General features: G+C 37.4%; 1 protein-coding gene across 3 annotated transcripts in view; it reads left to right on the plus strand.

Moving 5' to 3' along the window:
• Window positions 1-553: 553 nt before the first annotated feature.
• TSG101 (tumor susceptibility 101) overlaps window positions 554-24,658 on the plus strand; it is a 37,471-nt gene continuing 13,366 nt past the window's right edge. The window contains exons 1-8 of one of the 3 annotated variants that reach the window (XM_012780622.3): window positions 581-736; window positions 1,179-1,289; window positions 7,856-7,940; window positions 11,753-11,818; window positions 13,969-14,132; window positions 15,961-16,087; window positions 19,650-19,716; window positions 24,057-24,148. In XM_012780622.3, coding sequence (XP_012636076.1) covers window positions 11,782-11,818; window positions 13,969-14,132; window positions 15,961-16,087; window positions 19,650-19,716; window positions 24,057-24,148 — 487 coding nt within the window. In that variant the 5' untranslated portion in view covers window positions 581-736; window positions 1,179-1,289; window positions 7,856-7,940; window positions 11,753-11,781. Of the gene's footprint in view, window positions 737-1,178; window positions 1,290-7,855; window positions 7,941-11,752; window positions 11,819-13,968; window positions 14,133-15,960; window positions 16,088-19,649; window positions 19,717-24,056; window positions 24,149-24,658 lie in introns of all 3 variants that reach the window. The other 2 variants (XM_012780621.2, XM_012780623.3) reach the window with 2 other exon arrangements.

A 24,658-nucleotide genomic window follows, 5' to 3' on the forward strand; every position in this document is an offset into this window, starting at 1 on the left:
TGTCTGGCTTCCTGAGAAATGAGGGCTGTACACTTTGCCCTTGCCAACAAAGTACAAAGGACTTTTAAACTTTACCATCATCAACAACCACCAAAAACAAACACATCCGATAATCAGAGAAACCCTGGGCATCATCTATGCAAGCCTCTCATCCTAGAGTTGGGAAGAACTTAAGCCCGAGCTAGAAGTGCGCGTGCCTATTATCACAAGGGCAAGTCAGTGGCAGAACAGTTCTCGGCCAGTTCGGTGCCCTCCCACTTGATGAATCAGTCATTAAGACAAGCCCTTCGTGCTTCCTCCCCTCCCTCAGCTGCTTACTTAAGAGTAAAGGCGACTGTAACTGAAACACCTGTCAATCTTATCCCGGCCCAGAGTGTCAACCCTTGGAACAGTCTTGCCCTCATCTTTGAGACTCGCCTCATCCTGCCGAGTCCGGCACACTAGGGACTGGTCGTTTGGAACCCACCCCACGTAGCGTTTCAGTCCCACACGGTTTCCACCCTTCTAAGCAGGACGGCGGTCTCGGAAGTGACGTAAGGGAAGCGGAAGTGCTGTCGTGGTGCAGATTTCCTGTTGTTAGAAGCGGGGGGGTGGGGGGCTGGCCACTTGGTGTGCGATTGTGTGGGGCGGCCTAGGGCAGCCCTGGAGTGGCTGACCCTCTGCCTGCGGGGACGAGAGTCTCGAGGCGACCGTCATGGCGGTGTCGGAGAGCCAGCTCAAGAAAATGGTGTCCAAGGTGAGGCTGCGACGCGCTCACTACCCGAGCGCGCCCACCGCTCCCTTCCGCGCCCTGCCCGGCCCAGCTCAGCTCAGCTGTCCTCCTGGGCAAGCGAAAAGCCCCCGTGCGGTCTTCTGCCGCCTGCGCGGCCCTTCTCCCCGAGGCTCCTGTCGCCTTGTGCTGGAATCCCCGCTACCGGGACCGCGAAGGTGGGGGGCGGCTACAGTCAACAAAGGCGCGGAGCGAAGGCCGCCTGCCACCTGCCACCACAGAGTTTGGATCTGTCTGTGGGGCAGTGTAGTTCTCTCTCAGTTTTTATAAACATGAAGAGGGGGTTGTACTTAGTTCTTGATCTGAGGCAATCCTCCTCCACTCCTGTCCTAACCTAGGGATCCTCTTCCTCCTTCCCTTGCCGGCTCCCGGAAATTGTGGCCTTTTCAGTTTTGTATTCCCCACGCAGATCAACACCCGACCCTTGGAAAATCAGTAACTATTGGGTGAATTGGCTCAATTATAAGTAAAAAACGTCTGGAGAAGCTGAACTTAAAATGTCAGTCCTTCCCTACCACAGGTGAATTAAATAGAATTCCATTACTATTTGAGGGAATTGCTAAGAGTAACTACTATTAAGTGTATGCTTTTCATAACGCGCATTTATTTGCTTTGAGTTTTATTTATAATCCTCACAGCTCAGGACCGGTGTATTTTTTCAATTAAAAACAAAAAAGCAGGCATTTTGTATTTTAAAGCCGTTTTATTTTGTAATTACTTAAAACGTGGCACCTGACACCAGAGTGGAATGGCTTTTGTTATGTTTTGTAATTTACCAAACCTAATTAGAATAAAGTACATGTAACATGATTTGAGAGTTGAGACTTTTCCAGGTCAGCATGTTAGCTTTAGATACTTTTGTTAATGGTAGCAATCCACAGTTTAAGCCGTTTTTAACTTCAGATAAAACATACCATTATGTATAAAACTTTTTTTTATATACAATTTTTTAAGTAAAATCGTCCCTATAGTCCTTGATTGAAAAGCGAATAACCTCTAAAGCGAAAGTGACAGTTTTCAAAAGAAACCGTCTCTTGGTTGTCTAACCATATCTTCTAGGCGTCTTGATCTTTTGATAAAGTAGTTATCCTTAATTATACAGGAGGTTTGGGGGAGCTGTAGAAGATTGTGACCCAGGTAAAGGTCTACGTTGTGACATTTTAATATCAGTTTTTGAAAAAAAAAAACCGGCATATTTTACATATTACGTAATTGAAGAGTATCTATCTGTTCCTGACATCTTTGATCTTTAAATTGATACCATAATCACTAGGATTTATTACTCAATGTATATGTATTTTTAAAGGACATACAAATATTGATTTATTTTTCAAATCCTTATTAAGTTTCCTAAGTGTCCTCTAGAGCAGTGGTCCCCAACCTTTTTGGCACGAGGGACCGGTTTTGTGGAAGACAGTGGCGGGGAGGGGGAGCTCAGGCAGTTATGCCAGCAATGGGGAGCATTTGTAAATACAGATGAAGCTCTGCTCTCCTGCTGGCACACCAGGTTCCTAAGTTTCATGGAAGACAATTTTTCCACGCGCTGGGGCGGGGAGGGCAGGGCTGAGCAAAGTAGGTGGAGCTCGGGTGGTGATGCCCACGGGTTCCTAATAGGCCACCGACTGGTAGGGACCCCGACTCTAGAGGAATCTGCCATCAAAGACTAAGGCATCTTTAGAAGATATTTCATTCTTCCACCTTCCTTCCCCACCACCCAACCTCTTTTTACCCTAAGAACAAAAAAGGAGATAGTGAAGAGGTGGGAGAGGCATCTCCCAAACCAAACCATCTTTTGGGTTTTGTCCCAATATCTGGGAAACTAAGACTCTTTTATGTGATTATGACAGTTCTGAGCATCAGAATCTCTTCTCTGCAGCCTATGAAGAGATAGGATAGGAATAGTAGGTAGGGTAATAGGAGCAGCTTGTGGTGTTCCTTCCTACTAAGGGAGGGCTAGCTGGGAGTGTTGTCCTCTTTTTGGGGTGTAGTCTGATGTAGAAATTGTTAGGCCCCTGGATGCATGGTGGGGGGTGAAGGTCATTGTCCTTTACTCTTAATATGATTGTAGGATCTCCACACTCATCGTGGTAACCTGGGCCACCTGCTTTGACTTATGTTTTTTTTTTATTTTTACTGATGATTTTTTCCTTTGAGCATTATCTCAGCTTCCAACTTAAACATACCTTTTAGTTTAACACTCTTCTTTGTCATCATTTGAACAAATAACAGAGGTATATTAATACTATATTAGTCGATCTTTCTATACACAAATAACTTTCCACTTCAGATTTTTCATATAGATTACCACCTGTATTCTTACATAGTATATCTACAACTTTTCTATAGGTGGAGTCACTGCTAAATGGGTAGAAGAGAGCTGACCCATTAAAGATTGCTATACACCACACACTGTTTTAGGTTCTAGAGATACAACAGTGAACAATCAGACAAAAAACTCTATGCTTCTGGAATTTAAAAATCTCATAGAAGGCAATAATCAAGTACATTAAGTAGTATGTTAGAAAGGGATAAGCGCTTTAGAGAAAAGTAAAGCAGGAAAGAGAATTAGAGAGCACGGTGCGGGTGGGGCAGTAAAATAGGATGGGTCCCAATTTTACATCAGATAGTAAAGCAGTGTCTTTCTGAAAAGAGCTATTTGAGCTCATCTGAAAGAGGTGAAGAAAGAGCCTATGGAACAATCTGGGTTAAGAACATTTCAGGAAGAAGGAAAAAAAATGGAAAGGCTGTGAAAACAAGTTTGTTGTGCACGATAGTGGAACAATAAAGAAGGGCTAGGGTGACTAGACTGGAGTGAACAAAGCAGAAGTGGTGGTGTGGGCCTAGACCTTGAGCATCAGTGGTATGGGAGATTCTGGAAGGCCTTACAGGCCATTGTAAAGACCTTGGCATTTACTTGGGGTATGATGGGAAGCCATTGCTCTGTTTTAACTGTTCACAGTATTACTCTAGCTGCTGTGTTGAGACTAGACTGTAGGGGGCAGAGACAGCGTAAGAAGGATGTTGCAGTAATCTAGATGAGAGGTGCTGGTGGCTTAGACCAGGATTGTAGCTCTGGAGATAGTGAGAAATGATCAGATTCTGGATATAATTGAAAGGTGAAGCTAACAGGATTTTCTGACATATTTGCTATGGATGTGAAGAAAAGTGGAATTAAGAATAACTTTAAGACCTTTGGTCTGAGCAGCTTGAAGGATGTGTGTGTGCATGTGTGTGTGTATAAGACATTAGGAGGAGTAAATTTAGGGGGAAGATAAGGAGTTCAGTTTTGTGCATGTGTGTGTGCATGTGTGTGTGTATAAGACATTAGGAGGAGTAAATTTAGGGGGAAGATAAGGAGTTCAGTTTTGTGCATGTGTGTGTGCATGTGTGTGTGTATAAGACATTAGGAGGAGTAAATTTAGGGGGAAGATAAGGAGTTCAGTTTTGGTCATGTTCAATTGGACATTCATTAGAAATCCAAGTGGAAATGCCAGCTTGGTAATTGGATATACATTTTCTGGAATCAGAGAAGAGATTCAGACTGGAAAATTTTAATTGGGAGTTATCAACATATAAATGATATTTAAAATCATGAGAGATCATCAAAGGAGTGAGTTTAGATAGAGAAGAAGACCAAGGACTGAGCCCTGGGGCTCAATAATAATTGGTTAGAAGAAGAGAAAAACCCAGCAAAGAGACTGAGAAGGCACAGCCACAGACAGGAGGAACACAAGTGTTGATGTCCTGGAAATCAAATGAAGAACTTTTTTGAGGTTTTTTGTCTAGTCTTGTTCTATTGCTACAGTGCTGTGGCTTAATCATAGCTCACTGTAATCTAACCTCAAATTCCCAGGTTCAAGAATCCTCCTGCTTCAGACTTCCAGATAGCTGGGACTACAGGTGTGTGCCAGCACACCTGGCTAATTTTTACATTTTTCTGTAGAGATGAGATGTCGCTTGTTGCCCAGGCTGGTCTTAAACTCCTGACCTCAAGCGATCCTCCTGCCTCAACCTCCCCAAATGCTGGGATTATAGGTGTGAGCTACTGTGCCTAGCCAAGAATGTGTTTTAAGTGGAAAGAATAAATTTGGTCAAATACTGCTGATAAGTAAGATGAAGACTGGCCATTGCATTACTATGTGGCAGTTATTGGTGACTTTGATGAGCAATTTCAGGGAAGAGATGGGTACAAAATCTTATTTGTAGTAGGTTTGAAGAGAATGGGTCTAAGCATTGAGCCTCAGTGGTTGCTAACATCACTGAGATATTTTGTGCTTTCTGATGGGAAAATATCGTATGTGAAATGATCTTGCCAAAGAGGGAGGAGGAAAAAAAATATTAAAATGTTTTTTAAAATCATGAAGAATGTCATAACTTCCAGATCCAACTACTAATTCACAGGAACATATATATTAAATTATGCCAAGGGGATGCAAAAACCAAATTCTAAGCCATAGGAGCCTCTTTAGGACAAATGAACAGATTTCTTCAAAAAATAAATTACAAGGGGTAAAAATAAAGTTGAGCTCATCAGTTGAGAGTTTGTCAACTGAAACTAGATGAGTAAAATGTGGTATATCCAAATAATTAATATTATTCAGCAGTAAAAAGGTGTGAAATCCTGATACATACCACAACATAGATGAACCTTGAAAACGTGCTAAGTGAAAGAAATTAGTCATAAAGAACCACATACTGGGCCGGGCGCTGTGGCTCACGCCTGTAATCCTAGCTCTTGGGAGGCCGAGGCGGGCGGATTGCTCAAGGTCAGGAGTTCAAAACCAGCCTGAGCAAGAGCGAGACCCCGTCTCTACTATAAATAGAAAGAAATTAATTGGCCAACTGATATATATATAAAAAAAATTAGCCGGGCATGGTGGCGCATGCCTGTAGTCCCAGCTACCCGGGAGGCTGAGGCAGAAGGATCACTCGAGCCCAGGAGTTTGAGGTTGCTGTGAGCTAGGCTGACGCCACGGCACTCACTCTAGCCTGGGCAACAAAGCGAGACTCTGTCTCAAAAAAAAAAAAAAAAAAAGAACCACATACTGTATGAATAGGCAAATCTATAGAGACAGTAGATTAGTGGTAGGGTGAAGGCAGGGTGGTTGGCATGGGGGTGATTGTAAAGTGTATGGATTTCTTTTTGGGATAATGAAAACATTCTAAAATTGATTATGGTGGTTGCATAGCTACAAATGTACTAAAAACCATTGAACTGTACCCTTTACATATGAATATAAATTATTTCTCAATAAAACTATGAAAATGTGAGAAAATTTATAAACAAGAAAGCCATTTTAACAAATTGCAATGTGTGAACTTTACTTGGATCCTGATTCAAACTAAAAAAAAAGTATGACGTGAGACTGGATATTTAATGATATTAAGGAAATAGTGATTATTTTAGTGTGATAACATTGTGAGTTTTTAAAGTTCTTGTAATGATAGATACTGAGATATTTATGTGTGATAGAATGTAATGATTTGTTTCAGAATAATACAAGAGGAGGGAAAAGTGAATGAAGTTATAGAATAAATAAAATTGGCTGAGTTGATTATTGTTCAAGTTCCATATAGGGTGTTCATTATACCATTCCATCTACTTTTAGATATGTTTGAAATTTTCCATAATAAAAAGTTTTCAGAAGAGCATAGGAAGAGAACAATCAAAGGCAGCAAATGGAGGCAGTTTTGCAGTGGTAGCTAGAGGGGAAAGGGAGTTCAGGAACAGGTTCGTTTGTATAAATAAGATGGGGAAAAATAAGAATATGGTTGTATGCTAATAGGACTAATCCCATAGTATGGGAATCCCATAGTATGGAAAATGGTGCTGCAGGACAAAAGAGGACAAGAAATTCTGAAGAGATACCTTTGAGTAGACTGGGATTTTATTCCCTAATTTTTCTTGTATTTTCTTCCTTATTGTCTGTCACTGTCTTTTTATATTGGTTTCTTTGGCCTTGTATTCTGATTCTTCAATTGAATGTTTTGTTTTTGCCTTCACATATTTTATATCCAAGAGTTTTTTCTTCTTTGAATGTTTGTTTCATAGTTACAGTATCATTTATTTTCTTTGAAGTTATGAATGCTAATTCTTTTAAAAATTTTAACTCCTCTGTTACTTGTTCGTTCTTTTTTGTTTATTTTGGCCTCTGGCTTGTGTATGGAAGTCTTTCTTATTGGGATAGCTGACTGCTCCTTTTTTAAGAGAAAAGCACTAACAGCTGATAGAAAGGTTTGTGCATAGATGGTGCTTGTCAACTAGTGGGCTTCAGCGTATTGTGATCAGATGAGGGTCCCTGATTTCCTCATCACGTGCCAGGAGTGTGTAAGCCAGGTTGCTAGTTCTCCTGGTGTGGAGTAGTACAAGGTGGGGTGAAAAATACAATACAGCAAATGATACATAACAAAATAGTTGATATTGACAATGAATGCTGCAATTTGATGGGAAGGGAGAGATAATTATAGGCTAACAGGAAGCCTGGAGAAGGATTCATTAAGAAGAGGGAGAGAGTTATAGGCTCGGTCTTCATGAATGATTGAGATTTGAGGCTGGGACTGTGGCTCACACCAGTCATACCAGTACTTTGGGAAGCTGAGGTGGGAGGATTGCTGGAGGCCACATGTTCAAAACCAGCCTGGGCAACAGCAAGATCCAGTCTCTACAAAAAGTTTTTTAAATTAGCTGAACATGATGGTGCATGTCTGTAGTCCTAGCTGTTCAGTTAGCTAGAATGGTACTACTGCACTACAGCCTGGGTGACAGAACAAGACCCTATCTCTAAAAAAATAAAAAATATAATGAAACTTATTTTTTTAAAAAAAGATTTGATTTGGTTGTGGGCCTTTTAAGTTGGACAGAAGAGCTAAAATGGAGGTGAGTAGCTTAAGTAAAGAGTTCAAATAGGTGGCAGGAGAGAAAGCTATTGAAGTTCTTTCCAGCTTTTATTAATGATAAGGATTAGTGAACCAATATATTTTTAAGAAGAGTGCTGTAAAGAAAATAAGATTTTAGGAAAATTAATCTAGCAGTAAAATACGTGCGTTGGTTTTAAACTAAATTCTTATGTGATTTTTGCTTTTCAGTACAAATACAGAGACCTAACTGTACGTGAAACTGTCAATGTTATTACTCTATACAAAGATCTCAAACCTGTATTGGATTTATATGGTGAGTTTATGCAATAAAAATACTAATTACTGTACTTTGAGTTTACTCTTTTTGTTAATGATTGTAGTTTTTCCGTTTTCCTTTTAAGTTTATTGGTTTTTTCAATTGTAGGACTGAACCTCCACCTAATAAAAGTGTTGGGGGATAGGAAATTGTAAGCTCTAGTAGTAACATCCTGTATTTCTTTCGTTCTTTCATTTTTTAAAAAACAATACTGTAATATAGAACTGTGCACATTTAGACCTAGGTGGAGATGTTAAAGATCGTTTAGTCCATTTCCCAAAGTGTTATCCTTAGATCCCTGTTGCAAAGAATGTTGTTGAGGGTGGGGAGGGGAGACAGAAATCTGTGGTTAAGTTTGAACAGTTATGAATTAAAATTAAATTGGATTCATTGTACCAAGATTTCTCAGAGCCTTTAATATGCTAATGCGTTATATATCATCAATAGGAGACAGCATATATTGTACAGTATATTCTAAGGTTATTTATTGAATCCCCCTCCCCCAATAACATCTATTTATATTCTCAGAAACATTTGGAAAACTATACTATGGATTGTCCTTTTCATTTTGTAGATGAGGAAAATATTTTTTAATGCCTTTAATTCTGTAGGGTAGGTAGGTGGCAGTTTGTCTCTACTTTTTACTGAGACAGAATGAAGCTGGGATTTATATATGAAATGACAACACCTGGATTTTTCCTTTTTTTAAAAATACTCTTTTCTGGCGGGGCATGGTGGCTCATGCCTGTAATCCTAGCACTCTGGGAGGCCAAGACGGGCGGATTGCTCGAGGTCAGGAGCTCGAAACTAGCCTGAGCAAGACCCCGTCTCTACTAAAAATAGAAATAAATTAATTGGTCAACTAAAAATATATATACAAAAAATTAGCCGGGCATGGTGGCGCATGCCTGTAGTCCCAGCTACTTGGGAGGCTGAGGCAGTAGGATTGCTTGAGCCCAGGAGATTTAGGTTGCTGTGAGCTAGGCTGATGCCATGGCACTCACTCTAGCCTGGGCAACAAAGGAGACTCTGTCTCAAAAATAAATAAATAAAATACTCTTTTCTGTCCCTACCTACTCCTAACATAATTTCTGCAACCCTGTCTCCTTGAAAACACCTAATGTGGCAGAACCAAGGGAAAACCCATGCTGCTTGCTATCCATTATGAGACCCTTAGCTCTGAAGGCAAGGAACTGAATTTTGTAGCTAAGACTTGGTAAATTTCACTTACCCTATGGCTTTGAAAACATTAGGAACCTGGTGAAGAGAAGTGGGAGGCAACAAAGGGGCAATCAGTTCTATATTTCCTGGACAATAAAGACATGAACCCAAAGTCCTCTTCAAAACCTAGGGCACAATTCCCTCTCTTTTTGACCCACCTTATTTGTGTCCACATACTGTACTATGGTATTTTGAACTATAAAAAACTTCATGTTACCAAAATTAAAGTTGTTTTATAATGGCTTCTATTGAGAGAAAAATGACTGGGGCTAGAACTTTAAGTATCTAGTTTTCATTGCATCTAAAAGAATAAATATATTGATCAAAACTAACAGAGACTCCAAATCATCAAACATATCTTGTATAGCTTCGTAATAGCTTCATATGGCAGGACCAAGTGTAAACCATTGTTATCAAAATGTTTTTAGATGACCAGGCGTGGTGGTTCATGCCTGTAATCCTAGCACTTTGGGAGGCCAAGGCGGGAGGATTGCTTGAGGCCAGGAGTTTGAGACCAGCCTGAGCAAGAGCAAGACTCCATCTGTACAAAAAATAAAAATTAGCTGGATGTGGTGGCATGCACCTGTAGTCTCACCTCCTTAGAATGCTGAGGCAGGAGGATCGCTTCAACCCAGGAATTTGAGGTTGCAGTGAGCTATGATGATGCCACTGCACTCTAGCCCAGGCGAAAGAGTGAGACCTTGTCTCAACAACAACAAAAATGCTTGTAAACAAAGTCCCAAATTTATATAAGGCGTTTTTTAAAAAAAAAATCCAGAAAATCGGAATAAATTTTAGTACATTTTATAATTGTTAATGGTAGTAAAAGAACCCATGTCAACAATTATACTCATGTGTCCTTAACAACAGGAATATGGTGTGAAAAACATATCTTGGGTGATTTCATCATTGTGAGGGCATCGTACATAGAGGGTATGATACTTACATAAACCTAGATGGTATAGCCTACAATACACCTAGGCTGTACAGCATGTTACTGTACTGAGTGGTGCAGACAGTTGCAACACAATGGTGTTTATGTATCTAAACATAGAAAAGATACAGTAAAAGATGGTATTATAATCTTATGGGACTGCTGTCATGTTTGCAATCTGTAATTGTCTAAAACGTCATTATGCTGTGCAAGACTGTAGTTCTATGTTCTTGTACTACGCATTACAGCCTTTTTCCCTAGGTGATAGTGTTAATTCCAAGTCATTGTTAGAAATAATAGCAGTCCAAGTAATACAAAGTATGTGCCTTAATTAAATTGATTGCTCAATTAATTAAGGCACATTTTAAATTATAGAATTAAGTAGACAATTATTTTGTGTATTAGGGCACACACACAATTATAAATCAATTATAGATAGAAGAAGTGTGTGGCATGAGAGATTGATATTAAAAAGAAAATATCTATCTTTAACTATGAACACTTTTCTTTTTTTATTTTTAATACTGATTACTCCGCCGGGCACGGTGGCTCATGCCTATAATCCTAGCACTCTGGGAGGCCAATGCGGGCGGATTCCTCGAGGTCTGGAGTTTGAAACCAGCCTGAGCGAGACCCCGTCTCTACTATAAATAGAAATTAATTGGCCACCTAACATATATCTATAAAAAAAAAAATTAGCTGGGCATGGTGGCGCATGCCTGTAGTCCCAGCTACTCAGGAGGCTGAGGCAGAAGGATCGCTTGAGCCCAGGAGATTGAGGTTGCTGTGAGCTAGGCTGATGCCACGGCACTCAGTCTAGCTTGGGCAACAAAGCCTGAGACTCTGTCTCAAAAAAAAAAAAAAAAAAATACTGATTACTCAGGAGGCTGAGGTCGGAGGATCGCTTAAGCCCAGGAGTTTGAGACTGGGCAATGTAACAAGACCCCCATTTCTAAAAAATAAAAATAAAAAATCATGGTTTAGTATTACATTGTGATTGAGAATGACAGTGGGGATAAAAATATGGGGATTTCTAAAATATGATATTCAGTTAACATTTAGTGTGGTGTCATTTGATAGTTATTTTTAAATAGTTTTATAATTATGTTAGTTGAGAACCAGGAGCTCATATATACTGGGATTGTAGCACTCACATTCATTTTTCCAAGTACTACAGTCACATAACCATATAACATTTGGGTTAGTGACAGTATATATGATGCTGGTCCCATAAGATTATAATAGAGCTGAAAATCTATCACCTAGTGACCTATATAGCTGTCATAACACTGTATGGCAACACATTACCTTTTCTATGTTTTTACATACAAATACTTATCATTGTATTATAACAGCCTACAGTATTCACTATGGTAACATATGGTAGAATAGGTTTGTAGCCTAGGAGCAACAGGCTAAACCATATAGCCTCAGTATGACTATAATTAAAGCATCTTTTCTGTACTCATTCAAAAGCTGATCGCATCGAGTGAATCGACAAAGTATTCTTTGTTATTGGACAGAATGGATGATACAATAACAAGTTAGCCCTTTTCAAGGATAATAATGACTTTTAGCCAATGTTTTTGAAAGAATAACTTACATGGGAGCCTTTCTAAAAATGCATATGATTAAATCATTGTTTTTCTTTCAGTTTTTAATGATGGCAGTTCCAGGGAATTAATGAACCTCACTGGAACAATTCCTGTGCCTTATAGAGGTAAATGTCTTGTGTTATTTATGTTTACAGTATAGATGCATTTTGATTACATAATAAATAAGTTGCCACAGAGTTACAAGTAAATTAAACCTACTCTGTCATGGCCTTTTCATGATAATACAAAGATTTTACTTCTATTCTAATTAAACTTTGTTTGGCAGCAGCACCCACTATTTTCAGCTTTTTAAAACTTCCTTACCAAGATGTATCAATAAATAAGTGCCTAAGTACACTAGGGGAATTTAATGTTTCATAGAATCAGAGCATCTTAGAACCAGAAAGAGATCTTAGTTGCCTCCTAGTTTAGCCTACCACACCATTCAGTCTTTTATGACAATGGGAATCTAAGACAGAAGCTTTATAGTCAGGACAGAGTTAGGTTTGAGTTCTCACACTATAATCTTACCAGTTTGGTAACATGTTATAGAAAAGCATCTGTAACATTTGGATAAGAGTACCTAACTTAGGGGAAATGAGAATTCATGGAGATAATGTATGTAAAGGATTTGACACAGAGCCTAGTATATAATAATCAGACAATTAAATATAGCTATTATTTATGGTTATGATATTGGTGGTAATGCTGATGATAATTACATCTCTTTCAGCTAGTCATCCACCCTCTGCTGAAATACTTACAGTAATAAGGTTTCAGTTTCATAAGAGACCATTTTGCTTTTTGTATAGCTCTGTTTGTTAATTATTCTTTGTGACTAAGACCTATGTCCCTGTAACTTACCCAGTGATTTCACACAGTACCTGCTATGCATGAGGCAATAGGGATAGGGGCTACAGTTACAAAGGTTAATAAAGGATGTGCCTTTTCTGGGGGAACTCCCAGTAATGGGGTAAGCAGAAGGAATAAGTATATATTTACACTATTCTATAGCTGCTATAGAATGATAAAATGAAAAGGTGTTAATGAGATTACAGAGGAGAACAAGGTCACATGGGACTATCACAAAGGAAGTGACATTTGAGCTTGCTATTAAAGGATGAGTCAACCATTCCTGACAGGATGCACGTTCCAGGCAAAGGGGAAAACATTTAATTGAGCACCAGCATTGTATAAAGCAAGTATGATAAATTTTGGGATGACTGAGTGAAATTCAGGATTACTGACTTTGCCTTTGCCCTCAGGAAATAAATTCTGGTGAGAGAAATAGGTGTGGGTGTGTGTATATAAACCTTCTCTGGTCCCTCAGCCATTCTTCATAGGGTGTAGTCCACAAGCCTAAGTTATTCTGAGAAACTCTTCATTTTCATAAATCAAAGAATCCTAGGTGGTGGAAATATGTTTTATGTATTGTCATATATTCTATTGGTGTTTTTCTTATTGTTCATTGTAGAAGTAATTTGTGTTAAAAAAAATCCAAAGTCTCACAAATATCTGATGTCTTTAGGTGAAATTTATATATACATAACTGTTTCTAAGGGGAAAAAACATACCTGAATTATGTTAGGTGATCCACATAGTTATTTGGGACATTGGTCTTTGAGCATAATAAGAAAAGGCTATGATTTATGTTTAATATATTAATGTATTAGAACCTTTGAAACACTGTTTAATTTGACTATGTATAGTCAGATTTCTTCACTGAGTCAGATGCTATTACACAAAGCAAAGAGAAGGGGATGACAACATTGATTCTGGGGATAACTACCACTGAAAATGCCATATGCATTGATTACACTGTGGACAACAATCAACATATGTTTGACAGTTGGATTGGGTTTTATAGTCTGGCTTTTGGCAAGGGAATTTCAAATCTAGCTTATTGTACCACTTTTCTGGTATGGCACCTTAATCCATGTTCTCCCTTCCTTCTGTTTCCCTTGCCAGCAAGCCTTATTAACTGAAATGACTAGTCAAGTAGCAAATAATAGATTGAGTCAAAAGATAATTCATAAAGAATGTTTCATAGCAGCAAGCAGGCACTGACAGAGTACTGATCAGTTAGCTTCTTTGTACTGTTGATATATTTTACAAACTAAAAATTTAAGAAACTGATCTTAAATAGAACTTTGGAACATGAAATACTTATGGTTTTTTAAAGTGTTGCTTAGTTGTAGCTCTCTCTTCCTTACCTATTAAGCTATTAATTGAAAAATAATAAAAATAGAGTAACAAGTTTCTCTTTCTTTCTTAGGTAATACATATAATATTCCAATATGCCTATGGCTGCTGGACACATACCCATATAATCCCCCTATCTGTTTTGTTAAGCCTACTAGTTCAATGACTATTAAAACAGGAAAGCATGTTGACGCAAATGGGAAGATACATCTTCCTTACCTACATGAATGGAAACATGTAAGTATCAATGGTGTTTTGTGAATTAGGTGTATTTTATATATTTGGCTTCCTAGCCCCTGCTTTTTGTTAACACTCAAGGAAGATTCTAAGGAAAGATAAGTTCAGATAATGGACTGATCACTGAGTTGAGGGTAATAAGAAAAGGCTTTCTAAAAGAAATATATCTTAGATTTGCATAGAGCTTTATAATTTACAGAATATTCATATTCACTTTTATTTGCTTGAGTTGAACCTTTAAAAATAGAGAGGATTCACATAGTGTGAAATGCATTTAAAAAATACTATCCCAGTGGTGGGAGTTATATTTGTAGAACTCAAATCTCATTACTCAAAGCATTCCTGTCAAGAATAATAGTAGGGAACTTCTGTTCCTACCTTTGATGATGTAACTGGCAGACTAGTGTTCCTACCTAAAATAACTAGAAAAGGCAGAGAAAATACAAATACCTGTTGGTAGGCTTTGGAAAGCTCTTGAGGCAGTCAAGACTTAAAGGGCCAAGATTCTATAGAGAAGGGAATAGCAAAGAGATGAGCCAACATTCTGCCAAAAACTTTAACTCGGGGATATTTACTGATTCTTGATGCAGGGTGAGAGACTGAGAATCTGAGCAGAGGGCCTTAGCTAAGAGGTGGGGAAGCCTGCGGATTTCTAGTAATCTCAGAGGGCTGAAAAGACAAAAGTTTCTGTTCTATGTATCAACGTAGCCAGGATTTTAAGATCCGAGATTTGGGAAAAAAGGAAGCTACACAGAAGTACCTCAGATACTCCGAGTTTCCCTACTTAAAGAGATATGCTGAATTCCTGAGCTTCAAAGACAAGATGCTAAAATGCTAAACAGAAAGCTGCTGAAAAACACAGCCAAATTTTCAGCAGTCTCAGATTGAAGAGGAAATTGGTATTCAGAACCTTACCAAGGAGAAGGGGTAAAATCTTAAGATCTTAGTTGGCACCAATGGAGGAATACTCTCAGGAGAGGGAACACAGAGAGATAATGAGCCTTACAAAAACCCAGCCTTGAGTCAACTCAGTCCCTAATTTTATTGAGTTGATTCTCACTGTATCTGTCCGCCACAGGATAGGGTAAACCCTTGCTGGAGGGAGATAATGTATAGATGCTCTATGATTTTTCACGAACAATGTCCAGCATACAGTTTAAAAGTATTAAGCTGGGCACAGTGGCTCATGCTTATAATCCCAGTACTTTGGAAAGCTAAGGTGGAAGATTTCTTGAGGCCAGAAATTTAAGACCAACCTGAGCATTGTAGTGAGATTTCGTCTCCACAAAAATTGGCTGAACATGGTGGCACACACCTGTAGTCCCAGCTGCTGGAGAGGCTGAGGCAAGAGGATCGCTTGAGCCCAGAAGTTTGAGGTTGCAGTGAGCTATGATGATGCCACTGCACTCTAACTTGGATAACAGAGTAGGGCCCTGTCTCAGAAAAATAAAAATAAAGATCTTAAATAATACTGTGACTGCCACTTCTATCCATCTTTGTACTAGTATATTTAAATTGCCCATTGGCGATAAAATAGGTTTTGATTAGCTCTATAGAATTAAAGGAAGGACAGTAATATCTGAATTTTGCAATATGCTGCTTTGACTAGTGCTGTTTTTTTATACATGAAGCAAGAGCCTTGTTGCAAAGAATGATTAAAACCACTCTCAAAATAAATTTATTAAATGCAGTTTTTATGATTGAGGTCCTGGAAAGAATATTGTCAAGCTGAGTTGAAAACTGATGAGAAATGGCCAAACTTTTCCTTTTTACTGAAAAATGATTCTGTAGCTGACTTCAATTTGTTTTCATTTTTTTTTTTTTTTAGCCACAGTCAGACTTATTGGGACTTATTCAGGTCATGATTGTGGTATTTGGAGATGAACCTCCAGTCTTTTCTCGTCCTACTACTTCAGCATCCTATCCACCATACCAGGCAACAGGGCCACCAAATAGTAAGTAGAATCAAGATTTAAAAACTTGATTTTAAAACTCATGTAGACAAAGTCTTAACAAAAATTATTTTTAATGACTTCACTTTGCTTTTTAGCTTATCATGTTAGTGAATTTTTTGGAGGTATTCTGAGGCCCCTCATCTGCATGTACAGATTCCCACCAAAGACTGGCGTTTGGGCTTCCATTTGTGGGTAGAAATCTACTTATGGGTGTGCTGGATTTCAAAATGTGGAAGAAAGAATGCTGGATTAGAGCTAGAATTTTTTAAATTATGCATGCTTCGGAATAGCCTCATTTGATCAGCTTGTGAGCAGATATGTCTTGAAAGGTAGCCTGACCTTTCCTTTCCCTTTGCAGCTCCAGAATAAATGTTGTAGATAAGGTTAATTATAAGATCAACTAAATCATTCACATTCCAGCTATTCTGGGTATACACAATTGGACATCTAGCTCCCAGCTTTCTTCTCTTTAGTACAGCCAATTCATGATTTTACCTTGTGTAGGGTGGCGGGGGCATGGAGACAATATCAATTCTCCCCTAATTAATATATATTATCTGTATATTTTTGAGTAATTCTTACTGATACTTTAAAATCACCCTGAATAATTCACAATTGGTTGTACTTACTTATTTTGACTTGACTAAATCTGTATTGATTTGATTGTGTTTTGAGCTGTGATCTTTTTTGTAAATTTTATTCAAGATTATAATTAACTAAACTTACTGTTAAGACAAATTATGTGAGCTTTCATTTTTTCTTCTGCTGAAATTGTATTCTTCCTTTTTAACTGTTCTTTCTTGAGGAACATCTTGACTTATAAGCTAAATGGGAATCTAGCAGAAGGAACTTTTTAAAACCATTTCCCTTTCCTTCCCAGAACAAGTTTGCTTTTAGGGTTAGCATCTCTTTTAATAAAAACACTGATGATTCTTTTGAACAGAGATTTGTCTTCATCTTAATAAATTCTGTTGACTCTAGTGCCCAAGAGTGGAGAATCTTGCTTAAGTTTGAAATACCAGATCTTTCCTAGTCTCATTACTTCTGTTTATTTGCTCAGAAAATATAGTCAGTGACCACTTAGGACAAAAGTAACCCTTTTCCTAAACAACATTTTTTCCCTAAATTTCTTCCCATTTTACATTGACATTAGAAGTGCAGAATTCTGAAGAGAGCACACTGTTGTCACTATTGCTGCTAAATTTTGTACTCACTGTAAGTCACCTTAAACACTATAGAGCAAATTTAAATAAATTACTGAAAGAGACTAATTTATTGCCCATCCATTCCCATTTAATACATTTTATACATTTAGCCAATATACTACATTCGTAAATATAACTAAAGAAATGAGCCAGACATGGTGGCTCACTTCTATAATCCTAACACTCTGAGAGGCCGAGGCAGGAAGATCACTTGAGGTCAAGAGTTCAAGACCAGCCTCAGCAAGAGCAAGACCCTGTCTCCACTAAAAATAGAAAGACATTACTTGGACAGCTAAAAATATATAGAAAAAATTAGCCGGGCATGGTGGTACATGCCTGTCGTCCCAGCTACTTGGGAGGCTGAGGCAGAAGGATCGATTGAGCCCAGGAGTTTGAGGTTGCTGTGAGCTAGGCTGATGCCATGGCACTCTAACCTGGGCAAAAAAGTGAGACTCTGTCTCATAAAAAAAAAAAAAAAAAAAATTATTGAGTGGTAATTATAAGTCACAGCTAAGTACTTTGTATAGCATTCTCATTTAATCATCACAGTAACCCCATGTATTAGGTATATATATTGTATCCCATTTTATTCTGACTCTAAAATTACTTCACCCTATTATCCTTCATGGTCTTAGATCCAAAAGAATTTGTTGTTTCCCCAAATTAAAACTTGGAGGCTTTAGTGGAATTATTAGCTTTTCATAATCTTAGAAATAAAAAATTGCTTATAATTATGAGGAAATTTCTTATAAATATGAGGTGGTGCTTTGTATGGATGAGAGAGAAACTAGCATGGGAGGGTGGTAATTGTATACGTTGCTGATACTTAATAGTGAAATCATATTTTCATAATGATGTTCATAAAGATCAACTATGCTTTGTTCCTGGGAAGAAACAGTGTTTTATGGAATCTAGCAGTTGTGATATTTTGAGGGTATTTTTCCTTTCTGAGTTATTATTAAACATCATCCTAGCTTCATGATACTTAAGAAACTTACTTATGACATCTATAGAGTCATCCTAATAAGACTGGGAACACTGGTGCTTGGAGATGTATGCTCAGCAATACTAATAAAGGCTTCTACGGCCCTTTTTGATCTGAGCCCAGCATACTTCTACCCACTTGCATTCTGTACTCTAGAAGGCACGGCCTGTCTTGCCTTCAAACCTTCACGTATTGATCCTCTACTAGATCACGTTTGTTTATCCCTACCCTCCTAGATCTATTAGATTAGCTCCCTTTCCTCTATGATCTCATATAGAGCACTTAACTTACCCTTACCCTGTACTTAACCCTGTCATAGCACTTATCATTCTTCATTATTCCTTGCTTGTTTATCTTCCCAGCCAAACTCTAAGCAACTTGAGGCCAAGGATTTCTCCTCTCCTCTCCTCTCCTCTCCTCTCCTCCCCTCTCCCCCTCCATCTCCCTCCTCCCTTCCTCCCTCCCTCTCTCCCTCTCACCCTCTCTCTCTCTCTCTCTCTCCCTCCCTCTACCCTTCCCCTCTCCCCCTCCCCTCCCCTCTCCTCTCCTCTTTTTGTCAACAAATCCCAGGTTCCTGTTACATAGAAGGTTCTAAAATATGTATTAATTGGATTAAGGGCTAATTCATCATTGTATTCAGTGAGAAAAGTTTCACTGAGGAAAAACTGATTCTGAGAACAAATCCAGTTAAGGCCAAAATTCACTTCATTTCCTTCCTCTATGTTGATTAGCATCTTGGCACCACTGATCTTAGTTCTATGCCATTAGTGTTCTCTTTGAAGAATATATACAGCATTCTTTAAGCTTACTGAATTGTAATCTTTTTTCTCCCTAGTATTTCCAGGCTTTTGTTTTGTATTTTTAACCTGTCTAGATGAATATAAGCTTTGTATGGGACTTCTCATAGTAATTTGAAGTCTTTTAAAGTCCTCAAACAAGCCAACAAAACCAGCTGTGCTAATTGGTCAACACAGTCCTAAAAGAAATATCAAAAGATTTTTTAGTTATAATAAAGAGGTCACTTTCTAAGAAACTGACCTTGGACCAAACAAGGCCAGAATTACCTTCTGTAAATTCCAAATTAAACCAGCTCTTATTTCAGGTTATTGACTCCTTGAGAACTTTTACCACTGACCAGGTTGACCAGTTTGCCAGTTATTCCTTGTTGGGATTATCATGAGTGTTGTTGTGACTTGTGTTTAATGGTTTGAGAATATGTGATGATGGGGTGTTTTGTTTTGGTGCTGAGCTTTGGATTCTTTTAACTATATAAAATTTTGCTGTGGTTTGATAGTGTGGTGTATCTTATTCAATAACCAGCTTACTCAGGACTATGCATATTATTTTTAAAATGTTAAAAAATTGTTTTTAGCTTCCTACATGCCAGGCATGCCAAGTGGAATCTTTGCATACCCATCTGGATACCCTCCCAATCCCAGGTAATAAAAAATTATCTTTTGAATAATTTTATTAGAAACTCTACTATTAGATCTAGAATTAAATTAATTTACTAACTAGGGCATTAAAATAAATTTAGTTGCAATTTAATGGAAGGTAAAACTTGGTTTATTAGAATTTTATGGCATGTGTATATAGTTTGAAAGGAGTTTTTTCCAATCCAGAGAAATGCAGCTCCATTTTCTTGACAGAGAGGAAAGGGATAGGGTTAGTAATAACAATGATCTTTATTGGTTTTGGACCTTAAAATCCTTGCTACTTTCCTTTTAAGAACTTTGTGTATCCAGTGTAGATAGCTGAAAAGTTAATGGAATACTACTTATAATGAATTCAGCCAAGGAGAAAAATATTTTTATACTTTGAAAAAAAAAACACCTCGCCTTATCTTTTCTTTAAATTACAGGGAACCATTTAATTGTTCATATCATGTGGTCAGACTTGTCGCATATTTATTAAGTTCATAGACTACATATACTATCAACCTATTATCAACCTTTTTACTATCAACCTTTATCATCCATTTAGTAATAACATAGGTAAATTAATAGTGAAATCAGTCTATAGATAATACACACTAAAAAGTCAATGAGAAATAATTATTTAACCTATGTTTGAAATATGTATATGTGTCAGTGGTAGTCTAGAAGTACTTTCCAAAGGTGGTCATTGGGCCAACTGAAAATGCAAGACTGGCATATACTGATGCCAAGATGAGATTTGTAGCTACTCTAACAATTAACAAGAAAATTTTACCTCTGCTAACTCTTCTTAGCTTCATATAACCCAATCATAATCCTCATAGATAAATGCTGCCAGATTTCTTGAATACTTGTCATAGATAAATATGTGTATGTACATATATAATATCCAGGATCTTGAATGTTAATTTAGCAAACATTTCTTTTCTGGGCCTTTCTTAATTTTAGAGACCAGCTTCAAAAGTTGGTAAGCATTCTAGCACTTTAGATAGGTAAGCAAAGACTAGAAGAACATCTGTAAGGGAAAATAGAGAAAGATTTTTATGATAGTAATATCTAAGCAGGTTATATGTTTTAGTGTTCTTGAGGCCCTAAATTTTCTGATTAAGTTCTAGAAATAGAATCCTGTCTGAAGCCTTAAAATTGCAAGCCTTTACAATTAGAAATTGCTAGTAAAGAGGAACTTTGGATATAGAGGGAATTATTATTGAAGGTACAATTAGGAAATGGACTTCTGAACAATAAAGCCATTTAAAAGAGACTTGTAGGTAAAAATGAAGGCTGAGCCGGGCGTGGTGGCTCACTCCTGTAATCCTAGCACTTTGGGAGGCCGAGGCGGGCGGATTGCTCAAGGTCAAGAGTTCGAAACCAGCCTGAGCGAGACCCCGTCTCTACCAAAAATAGAAATAAATTAATTGACCAACTAAAATATATATATATACACAAAAAATTAGCTGGGCATGGTAGCGCATGCCTGTAGTCCCAGCTACTCGGGAGGCTGAGGCAGAAGGATCGCTGAGCCCAGGAGATTGAGGTTGCTGTGAGCCAGGCTGACGCCACGGCACTCACTCTAGCCTGGGCAACAAAGTGAGACTCTGTCTCAAAAAAAAAAAAAATGAAGGCTGAAAATACTGACAGAAATGTAAATCTTACTTGTCTTAGATAACCATGAAAGTGTCCCAGAGATATAATACTTTTTTCCTTTAAAATCTTTACTCTCAAAACATAACATGCTGATGAGTTGTTAAAAGGTAACTATTTAAATTGCCATCTGTATCTTTCTGTATATAAAAGGTCTTGGCAAAAGAACTTCAGAGCCTTTCTCTTCTCCTTTGATCCCAAAGTAGAACTAATAAATCAGTGCCTCAAGAACATTCTTTTATCTTAAAACTTTTATGATGATAGTCTCTTGTTGCTATACAGAGTTGGACTAGATGATTTTTAAGTTCACTTCTAAGTCTTAAGATCTTTCAAAAGTTTTTTGTGGCACCTGCAGCATGTACACAGGGAAACTTAAAGGTCTATCAGAGTGATTGTTCCAGTTTTGGTATATGTACTACCAAGCATGTATTAAGATTATTAGGAAACAGTGCTGATACCAGAAAAGACAGAAAATGGTAAGTGCTGTAATGAATAAACAGAGGTCTAAAGGAGAGGTCACATCTGGTTTGAAGGTGAGAACTTAGAGATAACTTCTTAGTTGAAAGAGCTGGTTTATGAAGATGACCTTAAAAAACAACTAGAGATTAAAGGAGCAGCAAAGAGTCATGACAGTTTATATAACTGAGGGGAAACTTACCAGTTACCAAGTCCAGCTCACTCATTTTATGTGTGCAAAGGTGGGAAAGCAAAAAAATATTGTAGGAGAGAGTAGGGAACACTCTAGTATAGCTGGAAAAAATGTGGTTATGGGTAGGAGAAGTGAAGAGAATAAAGGTGCAACTTTCATAGGTAGTCCAGATCTCCCAAAACCTTCCCTAATCTCTAGCTGATATTGATTTTCCACTGTGTGTGTCCTGAACTTTTATTTAGCATTTGTTATTTCCTTCTGTCAGGATTGTTTACAGGGATCTTACCCTGTTTTAATTAATAGCTTTCATGGGGGAGAGATAGATTCATATCTTAGTTCCTACCTCAAGCATGTAGAAACAGTACCTTGAATACAAAAAATAATAAACTTTGAAGAGGGGGGTACATAAAGAAACAGGAACATAAGAAGAGCATAGGAAAATTCTTTTAGAAAACTTAGGTCAAAAAGCTTTGATTCCCACTGCTTCACTTCACCAATAAAAAAAAAAAAAAGCTCTTTGAAAAAGATTTGTTACATAACACAAATTGATTAATAATCTACAAAGATCAGAAATTGTACTGCCCAATTATTTGTTTACTTAAGAAAAGTTATTAACCCTGAACATGGAGAATAACCATGAAGAGGAACAAACTAAATTGAAACAAACTAAAGTGAACAAACTAAATAAACAGAGTTCTCTGAAGTTAATATCTATAGGCCTAGAAGAGTTTTATGCCAAGTTACTGAAAAATTCAGCAATATGATCACAGATTGTCTTTGAAAAGGTATGCAAAATGGAATAAACTCCAGAAAAGAGCAGTTATCTCAGTTTTCAAAAAGGTAGATTCAGAAATTTCAGTAAGATTAATGGTATTTTAATGGTAAGATAAATTTCAGTAAGATTAATGGTATTTCCTTATAAGATCATAGCATGGATTACTAAAGAGACTAGGAAAAAAAGTACTGTTCAGTAGTCTCCAGCATGTGTCCACTATAAACAAAAATACTTAACATTTTTCCTTTTTGCTTTTAAACTGATAAGAGAGTACCATGATTACATCAACTATTCAGCAAGCCACATATAGTTTTTTGTTGGGGACAAGTTATAAAGTGTTAACTGGTAGTACAAATAGGGGAGACTTCAAACCACTGCACTGAAAAAAGCATTAATGACCATGAACTTGGAAAGAGCTTTTGCTCCAGGGCTGTGGGCTAGATCTTTTTAATCAGTAATTTTAATGGACTTATAGAAGATATGCTGATCAGAATTGCGAATATCACAAACCTGACAATTGTAGCTAAAGTGGAATTAATCAAGATTTATTGTCCAACTAACAGGAAGCTAGTAGTCATCCTATTTTACTTCTGTGTGATAAGGGTAACACTGATAAACTAGTGAGCAGTCAGAGGAAAATGGTTAGATATGAAAATCATGTCTTATGAAGGATGACTGAAGGAATTAAGAACATTTAACCTGAAGAAGAGAAGACTAAGGAAAAATGTTAGAATTTTTCAAATATTTGAGTGTTTGGAGTCTTCAGATATTCGAGTAATCTTCCAAAACGCAAATTTAGGACTATTATTTAGAAGTTATATTAAAATGACATTTAGTGTTCAATAGAGAAAGATGACCATTTGCCAGGTATGTTATAAATGATATTTATAGGTAAGAGGTTTTTGGATAGGAGATTAGAAGAGAATACCTCTAAGGCATGTTCCTTCTGGCATTGATACAAATGTGTGAATAAACTACTTGAGGAGTATTTTCAGATTATATATTTGTAAAGGTTACCTATGAACCACAGGTGAAAATTAAATAGTATAATTTCCCTATATACTAGTAAATCCTAGTAAATCATTTCCCTATATACTAATGTCATTAATGAGATTTCCATAGAACTTTACTTGAACAAATACCTGTAACTCTAAAACTATAAATTCAATAACTGGTAAAAACAACCATATATCAAGCCTAAATTCCATAATGGGATCCTTAAAAATACTATGGTGTTGGGTCATCTTAATGTTTAATGTTTTTTGTTCTTTTCTTTAGTGGTTACCCAGGTTGTCCTTACCCACCTGGTGGTCCATATCCTGCCACAACAAGTTCCCAGTACCCTTCCCAGCCTCCTGTGACCACTGTTGGTAAGTACCCTTGAAAAATTTGTGTTTCTCCACACAAAGTCAAAGTCTCCTGTTGTGAAAAGTGCATTTCACTTTTACTTGTGAAATTTTAGCATTCTCCTTTTTTCTTAGAGGAAAAACTGGTAGTCAATATTCTATAATCTGAAACTTGAAATAAGTGATTTATCATAATATAAATGAGCCTTCTACCAGGGCATAAAAATAAATCTGATTAACTGTTGTCACTCTTTCCTGTTTATTATATATGTTCATTGGTGAACCTTGTATGTGTTGAGCTATTGGCAGATACCTAGATTTTCCTTGACTGGATGTATATAAAAACAAATGATCATCTTTAGGAGAAGAAAGCAGCATGATTTAATATGAGTGGGTCAAGTAAGACAAATTATTGTAGACCAGTAGCTTCTACTTTTTTGTTATTTATTAGAGTTGCCTGAAATATAATTTTCTTCAACTAAGAAAATCAAAACAATAAGAGAACTTTTATGGACTCCCATCCATTTATACCTA

This window comes from Microcebus murinus, chromosome 4 (genome assembly GCF_040939455.1).
Source record: "Microcebus murinus isolate Inina chromosome 4, M.murinus_Inina_mat1.0, whole genome shotgun sequence".
In the NCBI taxonomy this organism is placed as follows: Eukaryota; Metazoa; Chordata; class Mammalia; order Primates; family Cheirogaleidae; genus Microcebus; species Microcebus murinus.